This window comes from Akebia trifoliata, unplaced genomic scaffold (genome assembly GCF_017979445.1).
Source record: "Akebia trifoliata isolate Shusen 1 unplaced genomic scaffold, ASM1797944v1 Contig00307, whole genome shotgun sequence".
In the NCBI taxonomy this organism is placed as follows: domain Eukaryota; kingdom Viridiplantae; phylum Streptophyta; class Magnoliopsida; order Ranunculales; family Lardizabalaceae; genus Akebia; species Akebia trifoliata.
This window is the reverse complement of record NW_028236954.1, coordinates 25,966-36,109: the sequence shown is the minus strand read 5'-3', so window position 1 is coordinate 36,109 and position 10,144 is coordinate 25,966. Positions and strand designations below refer to the sequence as shown.

The window sequence follows — 10,144 nt, the reverse complement described above, 5'->3', positions numbered from 1 at the left end:
GGCCAAAAACCTATGTTTCAACTGTGATGAGCAGTATTGTCCTGGTCACCGTTGTCAAAAACCCCAGCTACTACTCTTAGAAGTTGATGATAATGCTGAATTCCTCGATGCATCTACCACTTGCATAACGGAAGAGTCAACTGTGGAAATTTCCCTTCATTCCTTATGTGGTAACAACCGTCCATAAACTATGTGTATTTTGGGCAATATCAAAAGACATTCTTTGAGGGTTCTAGTTGATTCTGGTGCAACCCATAATTTCCTCCACCCAAAGCTTGCACAACGTTGCGGGTTGGAGATTGCACAATCCAAACCTATATCGGTTTAGGTAGCCAATGGTACTATGGAACAGAGTCCTGGGCATTGCAATCGTGTCATGCTAAGATTACAAGGACATACATTCTATCCAGATTTCTTCCTACTACCTATATGTGGTTATGATGTTGTACTTGGCGCTGAATGGCTACGTTCACTCGGAGTTATCTCGTGGGACTTTAACCAAATGAAGATGATATTCAACCAAGGCAAGCAACAATTCATTTTAACTGGTATAATACCTGTTGTTGGTACAGTCAAGAACTCAAATGAGTTTCACCAGCTAGTGTTGAAGCAAAGGCTCAGGTTCTACATCCACCTCATGCAATTTCAGTCTACCTCACAACAAGAACTATGTCCAGAGGTTTCTTCCTTGTTACAGCAGTATTCAACTCTATTCAAGCAACCACACGGGTTACCTTCATCTAGAAGTCACAACCACCACATACGACTATTACCCAGCAGCTCACCACCAAACATTCGGCCATACCGGTACCCGCATTTCCAAAAAAATGAAATTGAAAAGCTCGTGCAAGAAATGCACGACTCTGGTATTATTCGGCCTACTACAAGTCCTTTTTCATCTTCGGTTCTCTTAGTCAAAAAGAAGGATGGCAATTGGCGAATGTGCATGGATTATCGTGCTCTCAACAAAATTACTGTAAAGGACAAATATCCCATCCCAATCATAGATGAGCTGCTTGATGAGCTACATGGAACTACCGTATTCTCTAAGCTAGATTTACGATCCGGATATCACCAGATAAGGGTAATTGAAGCCGACATTCCAAAAACTGCTTACTCATAAAGGCTATTACGAGTTTCTCGTCATGCCCTTTGGCTTATCCAACGCACCGGCCACTTTCCAAGGGTTAATGAACGAAGTTTTTCGGCCTTTCCTTCGACGGTTTGTGTTGGTATTTTTTGACGACATCCTCGTTTATAGCAAAAGTTTGACGGAGCATTTAGATCATCTCAAACAAGTATTTCAGTCCTTACACAGACATCAATTATTTGTCAGGAGGGAAAAATGCTCTTTTGCCCAATCTTCAGTTGAATATCTTGGCCATATAATTTCAGCCAATGGAGTGCGGGTGGACCCTTCAAAAATCAAAGTCATGAAGCAATGGCCTAAACCATCTACCCTCAAGGCACTACGTGGTTTTTTGGGACTTATTGGGTATTATCGAAAGTTTGTCAAGGATTATGGGAAGATCACTGCACCATTAACTCATATGTTACAAAAGGACTAGTTTAGCTGATCACCTAATACAGAAATAGCCTTTGAAGCTCTCAGAGAAGCTTTATCCACTACTCCTACACTATCATTGCCTGATTTCTTTAAGGAATTTATCATCAAGTGTGATGCCTCTGGTGCGGGCATTGGGGCAGTACTCACACAAGGCGGTCAACCATTAGCTTATCTTAGTAAATCTTTGGTCGAAAAGCACAAGAAACTCTCGATCTATGACAAAGAAATGCTTGCAATAGTCTTTGCTATCTCTAAATGGCGTCCTTATCTATTGGGCAGACACTTCAAGGTCCTCACTGACCATCGTACATTGAAATATTTTATGGATCAACGACTGACCACCATGGAACAATAAAAATGGCTCACAAAACTACTTGGGTACGACTACTAGATAATCTACTACAAAGGCAATGAAAACACTACTGCTGATACCCTTTCACGCCTACCCGAGTTACTAGTCATCTCTACTCCAATTTTCAATTCCATGAAAGACATTCTTGCAGATTGCTCCAAAGATGACAGCATCAACAAAATTGCTCATCAGGTGCTTCAAAGCCCTTCTTCTGTTCCACATTACTCACTCCAAAATGGCATCCTTCGCTGCAAAGGATTTATAGTACTTCCACCAACTTCTCCATGGTGTACTAAAATCCTACATGAATTCCACACTAGCCCGATGGGGGGACACTCCGGGTTCCTTCCTAGCGACAAACGGATTTCCGTAAATTTTTATTGGAAGGGGCTAAAGCAAGCAACAAATAAGTATGTGGCTGAATGTGATATTTGTCAACGTGCGGAAGCTGAAACAATGGCTCCACCCGGACTGCTGCAATCCTTACCAATTCCTGTTGAAGTTTGGGTTGACATATCGATGGACTTCCTCTCTCCAGTCGTATGTCTTCAATTATGGTGGTAGTTGATCGATTTAGTAAGTATGCACATTTCTCACCATTAGCTCATCCTTACACAACATCTAGTGTGGCTGAAACATTTATGCGTGACATTGCTAAATTACATGGCATGCCACGATCAATTGTTAGTGACCGCAACCCGATCTTCACCAGTCAATTTTGGGAGGCATTCTTCAAACTGCAAGGCACAAAGTTACGCAAGAGTTCCGCCTATCATTCGCAATCAGATGGTCAAACCGAGGTTGTAAACCGCTCCGTGGAACAATATTTGCGATGTTTTGTAGGCTGCCACCCTCACCAATGGACTAAGTGGTTACCTTGGGCAGAATTCTGGTACAACACCTCATACCATAGCTCACTTAAAATGTCCCCATTCCAGGTCATCTATGGTCGTACTCCGCCAACAATTGATACATATATTCCGGGTACGACGAATGTCCACATGGTGGATACAACACTACAAGATCAGGACAAGCTCCTTCAAATGTTAAAAGAAAATCTCTTTTTAGCCCAGAATCGGATGAAAATGCAAGTTGACAAGCATCACACAGAACGCACATTTTATGTGGGCGATTGGGTTTTTTTAAAGCTTCAGTCATACCGTCAAGGATTATTGAGCAAAAAAAAGGCTTACAAGCTTGCCCCACGTTTTTATGGGCCATTCCAAGTCATTAGCCGCATTGAACAAGTAGCTTACAAACTTGCTCTACCACCAGAATCACGAATCCACCCAATTTTTCACGTCTCTTTATTGAAAAGAAAGGTGGGCAACTCTGTTAGTACCAGCCAAACTATTCCTTCCATGGTTGACATAGAGGCATAAGGGTAGCAACCGGCTAGAATTTTAGACCGTGGCAGTTTCAAACATCACAATCGGGCAATCACCAAGTTACTTATCCAATGGGAAGGGCAGTCACCCGAGGATACAACTTGGGAAATCTATGACGATTTTGTAACCTGTTTCCCGCACTTCACGACTTGAGGACAAGTCGAATAAATCGCAAGGTGTGTAATGTTACGATCCTCATGCTAGTCATCAGCCCATGTGTCATCAGCCCTTATATTAGTTCAATTCTGTTGAGTCATTATCTTTAATTTTGTTGAGTCAGTCATCATTCTGTTGAGTCAATACCTGTGTATCAGGAGAAGTTGTTAAATCAATAACCTCATCCCTTCTGTTGAGGAGCAGATTTAGGAACCATTGAGTCTTTACATCTTTATATTGTAAAAGGTGTGAGAAGGAAGGAAGCAAGGAATGAATACTTTCTTTAGTTATAATTTTAATTGTAGCTGATTCTATCAGTTTCTTGGAATTCTATGATTTCAAATTACACGCAACATGGGAAATATAAAGAAGCCTTGGATCTATTTGTCCAGATACACTCAGAAAGTGTAAATTTGGATGGGTCTATTTGTCGGCTTTTGCCCATTCAGGTGCTCTAGAGTTTGGAAAATGGATACATTTTTTTCTGATAAGAGATTGGTTTCAATTGGGAGTAATAGTAGGGACTGCTCTTATAGAAATGTATGCCAAATGTAGAGATGTCGACAGAGGCTTTAAAGTTTTCATCAAAATTAGTCAAAAAGACATTTTTTGTTGGAATGTAATGATCAAATCATTAGCAATATGAATCCTCTCAACAAAAAAAAAATGTTGAATTTTGAGATCTAGAGACAAAAAAGAACATTTAGAGACAATTTCTTCATTTGTAATCGCAATTCTGATACGTACCTTCCAATCATTGAAGTTGAACCTGGAGAAAAAATCCCAAGACCACTACTTCGGCAGTAGGAGCACTGTTTTCCTTCATATTTTTGCTTGTTAGACCTAGTTTACATGAATCACTTCTATTGGAAGTGTTTGAATGCTTTCCCAAATCTTGAAATTGCACGTAAACTGTATGCTCAACAATATTTGTTTATCGTATTATTTCTTGTATGGAAATTGTTCACTAGCTATTTCATCATCGTAACAATGCTATAGAAATATTTGGAGTCAATGAATATCTTTGCATGTTGATCAGAATATCTCAAACAATCTAATTCATTCACTTATAAGGCATTTCTAGTTATTTTTTTCGTAGTTGTGCCACTTATCCATCTCAAACTTATCAATTGGACGGCAATAGCTCAATTAATATGTTTTTCCCTCCTTTAGTGTTAAAGTTGAGCTGAATTGAGAATAATTGTCAGTCATTTTGGCAAAAAATACTTCCGAATCACGTACATTTTATTTCTTTATTATTTGGGATTCCTCTCTCTCCCTGCCATGTGTTCAAGAAAATAACTGCTGAATGTTTGTTGATGATAGCCTGATTTGGTCATTGTCATGACCTCATTTCTTTGGGATAAGGCTTCTTGAATGGATCTTTATTTTGATTGATAAATTCATTTCTAAATGAAAACAAATGCTTGAAGATTCAGTCAGAATAAAAGGATCTCATAGTATTAAATGGAGACTTCTTTGGAATTTAGGGGCCGACAACTAAAATGATTACATTTGGGTGGAAATGTATTTATGGTCTCTGCCCAGTGGACTCTTTACGGAAGATGTGCTTTATGCTAAAATGATGAAGAAACTTCTATCACTAATTCTTCAAGTTTAGCTTCTCTAAGGAGCTGTGGAAGTTCTTTCTTACTAAATTGAGAGATAGATGTCTACCTTCCTTATCAAATTCATACTCATTTTGGCTGGGGTCCATTGGCTCCCAATATTCCCATGCAGTTAAGGCGACTCCTTGGGTGATTTTATGGGTCACTTAATTGATGAGGAATGCTGCAATTTTTTATGATTTTACACCTTTAGTGAATTCGACCATAGCTTCAACATGTAAATGGTTCTTCGAACTTATGCTCTTTGTTACCTGTCGAAAAAGACCTCATTGGAAGAGCTGAATCGACTTGCCGACATTGGAATTAGCCAAAAGCATTGTAAAGGAGCAACTGGGGATGTATTTTTAGGAGCAACAATGGAGGTTTTATTGGAGCAATTTTATTTATTTTAATTATTATTTGGGCTGCAACAGTTTTCCTGAATGTCATGCCGTGGTCACAGCTCTTGAATTAATCAATCTTTGTGGCATAAATTTAATTATTGAATTGGACTTAATGCTGATTGGGGAGGGTCTAAAGGGTAAGAACATTCCTTGGTGTCTTGATATGTAGTTTTGCTGTATTCAAAGAGCTCACTCAAATTGTGAAGTGAAACGTATGCAAAGAGATGGTAATTTGGTGACCGATGAATTGGCGATTATGGAGGGTAGTCAGAAACGTCTCTTTCTTTTTCGAATTTTAGACAAGAGAGGTCTTCTAGCGAAGAAAGCTTTTATTGAAGATCACCTTTATATTTTTTTTTGTTGCTAAGCAAGAAAATAGATATAATTTGTAATATAAAATTGTAAAACTAAATATAAGGGGCATACCCATGACAGATTACAAGAGAGAACTTTACACAAGAATAGAAGAAGAAATTGATCATTTCTAGAATTTCCTAAACAAACAGAATAACCTTTTAAATTCTCCAAACTTCATGGCTATGAGGTATCAGAATGCTTCTAATATTTTGTTGAAGTTGCTCTTGACTTCATGCTTCTTGGAGGGTCCAAATCAGAGCAAGACCTTCCCCTTCTTTTGATTCTCCTAATTAGAAAAGGAATTATTCAAAATAATGGTTCTAAAGATAATAAAAAAAGAAATTATCTAACTAATGATAGAATATAAGTCTAAAAAAAAAAAGTACTTACATTCCATGATTTTCAAACAAGCTCTTCAATTTCATCACTATCAATTGCTCGACGAGCAACATGTCGAGCGACATCAGCATCTACATTGCGTCCCACTTGTTCGGTACTCTGAGTATCTATGACTGGAACTTGAGTATTTATCAAGCTAGTGATACCAGTTCTGTCAGGAAATGACCAGTGGACTTTGTACTCCAATGGTTCCAGTTTGCAAAGGAATTTTAGCACAAGTCTTGCTCTTTCCTCACGGTTTTTAACGTTGCTCTCAACAAGATGCTTGAATGTGGAAAGTGGGAGTTGAGAGAGGAAAAAGTGCAGCATGTCCACAAATAGTTGCTCCATGTGTTTGAATAGTCCATCGATTGATGAGTATGTTTGCTGTGGCCTTTGTCCAATGATCAGAGCACAGACCTTTTGTATTTCACTAACTGCATAATGACCTTCTTCAAAATTAAGAAAGGAAGTTTCATGACATCTTTCTTTTAATTGTTCAATAAACCCAAGTGCACAAGGTAAGTCTAATTGAGGTCGAGGTTGACACTCAAAACTCCCATCATTAGATTTCTTAGACAAATGTGAATAAAATTTCTCTACCGACGGTTTAATGAATTTCCTATGGAACCAATGACAGGTATTGTTCTTATTTATCCACAGATTTTTAGCCACTACAAGGCTTTTTTTTTCTTCACTCGTGGAAATCTCTTTCTTTTGAATGAAATAAATGATTTCAAAGGCCTCCTCTAATGCATGAGTTAGAGTAGCACTAAGGGAACTTGGTAATGCAACTGTAGCTATTCGGACAAAGATTACCACTGAAACACAAGATACTTTATTGGTAAATGGCTCTTCAGATTTAGAAGTTTTGGAAAGAACTTGGATGAGATTATCAATTGGGGAACTCCTTTTATATTTCTCCATCCATCTATCAATGTCTTCCTCACAGTTTCTATCTATCCAGTCCTTGATATCCATATCGACTCTGCCTTCATCATTTCTTTTTTCAGCAAAACAGATTTTGCTAATTTGCTTGGCACACTTACAAGGTATTTTGAGCATCCAATATAAGAGAAAAGCCAGTAAGGACATAATCACGTGCACTATGAACAATACCATGAGAACATTCCTCTCAATGGTTTGAAAGATGATCACGAAACCTATTCTAAAGATTTTGAAGAATGAAATATTGCGAAGCTTTGACAAAGTTGATAGGACCCAAGTATAAAAAATATGAAACTTTGACAAAGATGATAAAACTTCTAAAACACCCGTTTCACTATCAATTTCACTCTCAACTTCTTTGAGGTACAACAACCCTCTAAATATGGTGGTTATACTCCCTACTAGAACAGTGAGGATCTGAGTCATGACCACCATAGACATTGACCATTTATAGTCAGAAACTCCACACCGAAACTCCACCTTCTTAAGAACAAATGATCGAAGTGCGGCCTGTAATAGAACTAGTGAAGAAAGTGTAGAAAGCATGCATATAGTTAAGCCTATTGGAGAAACAATGAGGACCAATTCAGGGCTCTGTTTACAACTAGATTTATAAAATGACTTCAATACATGTATCATACTCTTAGTCTCTGAATTTTGAGGATCTCTTGTTTTAAGTCTATCAAGAGGGTTAGAAAAGGGGAAATAAACGTTGCCAAAATCTGAAGCAGACCACAACACTGTGAGCAACAGTAGCATGAATGACATGATTATGACATGTTCTACTATGAACAAGAAGATCACACCAGTGACCATTTGCATACAAACATTCACAACAACAGTAACTACGAAGATGCTCAAGGAAAGCATGTTTGAAAGGCGTTCAGAGTCACTCTGACTTCCAAGTGAAGGAAAGAAAACACACATGGAGACGCATATTAAGACAGTGCCACTAAGCTTGGACAGTTGGTCATGAACAGAAGGCATTGGGGTGGTGAGATCTATTGGGAGTTTTGAAGCAATTGCAAGAAGAGAAAGTGTAAGGGAGTTGAGTGAGAATAATTTACATGGTATCCATGGCTTCCTACGACATAATCCATGAAATACATCATATACCACAAACAGAACACATACAAAAGTACCTGCCGCTATGTATAGGCCAATTATTGGCACTGGGGAAGAATAATTTTGATCATCCAACGTTACATTCAAACAACCTTGTTTCTCCATTTTTCCTTCTTTGTATTCACCAGATTAAGTTTTGCTGTACTTCTTCTCCTCAAATATAGTTCAGGGTTGCTAGTGAAGAGTATGGATTAGGGTAAAGAATCAATACTTACATTGTTGGGTAAGGAAAGTAGTTTGGTTTCCTTCTTTCTTCTTTCTTCTTTTTGTTTTCTAGACCAAGAGCCAAATTGGATTCTAGAGAAATATGTATAATTATTCCTATGGTAGAAATACCAATGGTATAAATTTAAAAGTTACAAATCAATATTAAGGATTTGAGGTGTCCAAAATGAGGATGTGTCAACTCAATCTTGACAAGGGTCAAAACAATTTGACTCGTTGGAGTCATCTAATATCGGCTGAGTTAAACTGCGCATTAAGCTGGTTTAATTTTATATAATGTTACATGTTAATTAATATTTAAATTATCCAACTCATTTTCTGAGACTGTGGAGTGTGGTAGGACATTAGGTTAGTGACCTCATCAAAGAATCTGCCTCATGTATATGGGAAGACAGATTGGTTGGGGTGGCACTAGCAATAAAGGATGATTAAATTTCCAAAAATAAAATATTTAATTATATGGGGTTTGCTTGAGCTGGAGGAATTGAGTGATAGAGAGGAGGGAATGATGACATGCTTACAAACACTTGTTATAAGAGATTGCCCAAAGTTGAAGAAGCTTCCCTGTACCTTTTAACATCTCAAATCCCTTCATGAATGGAGAATAACTACCCTAATTATTTATTAATATATAAAGTTTTCCTTTTTCTTTTCCTTTTGAAGTGGCATTGCTTATATAAATATTAATTTCTATGCTATTTCATGGGGAAACTCCCTAAAAGGTAAGTGTAAAATTGAAAATTTCCCAAAATAGTAGACCATTCATTTTATTTCAAAAAATTATAAATTAGGGTTTTCGTAATTAAAACATTTTGGTTGAAGTTAGAAATTTTTTCCTATTCTATAAAATAGTTAGAAAAAAGTTTTGTTTCCTAAAACACTAAATTTTTTTCCCCCACTTTACTAAAAAAATTCAATTCCAAAAACGGTAATTTACTATTTTCGAAATTAAAATGAATGGTCTACTGTTTTGGGGTTTTTGCAAATTTCAGTGCATGATTTGGTGAAACAACCTTAATTAATATATTTTTTCCATCAATAATAAATATCACCTATTGTAAATTAAAATATAAGAAAATAGAGATTAATTTTAGTTGTGGCCTTAATTAATTTTTGTGGTAAATATTTTGTTGGAACAAAGTCATTAAGATGCTACATAGCCTTCTGGAGGTGATGAGAAGAAAGGGGATATTAAATTGTCTACATATATGATGGAACATAAGAAGTCCAAGTGCCTTGGCTCTTTGCATTATGGACACTCTTATTTTGTCTTCGTTTTCCTCCTAAAATAAGACACAATCATTTTTGCAAGCATGAATCCTCACATAGTGAAGCCTTGGGTCTCAAATTCTTGTTCTAGCCCTGCAATAGGAGTTGGGTAGGGTCTCACCATTTGGAAGTGCTTCCTTCAATAGCTTGATCAACATAGTAAAGGATTTGTTGCTCTAACAATTAAGTATCTTTAGGTGAAGCAACTTTACAATGAAAAATTGCTTGGAACCACAAGTTAGTCCACGAGGGGTCGTGCCCATATCAATATCATGTTGAAAGCACCTTGACACTTCTTACTTATTAAAAATAAAAGTATCTCGAATAAATTGAGCGATTTTTTTTTTTTTTTTTTTGTGAGAATGTGG

At 37.2% G+C, this 10,144-nt stretch overlaps 1 protein-coding gene across 2 annotated transcripts; it reads right to left on the bottom strand.

Annotated features, from left to right (window-relative positions):
- Positions 1-5,840: 5,840 nt before the first annotated feature.
- LOC147381671 (uncharacterized) lies at positions 5,841-8,427 on the bottom strand. 2 transcript variants are annotated; one of them, XM_086430099.1, is made up of 3 exons: positions 8,300-8,427; positions 6,218-6,646; positions 5,841-6,117 (listed from the first exon to the last, which is right to left on the bottom strand). In XM_086430099.1, exons 1-2 carry the CDS (start codon positions 8,385-8,387, stop codon positions 6,234-6,236), a joined length of 501 nt encoding a protein of 166 aa, XP_086286225.1. In that variant the 5' UTR covers positions 8,388-8,427; the 3' UTR covers positions 5,841-6,117; positions 6,218-6,233. The 2 variants fall into 2 exon arrangements, with proteins under 2 accessions (XP_086286225.1, XP_086286226.1); XM_086430100.1 differs by lacking the exon at positions 8,300-8,427 and having other exon boundaries at positions 5,873-6,117; positions 6,218-7,798.
- Between the last annotated feature and the right edge of the window lie 1,717 nt (positions 8,428-10,144).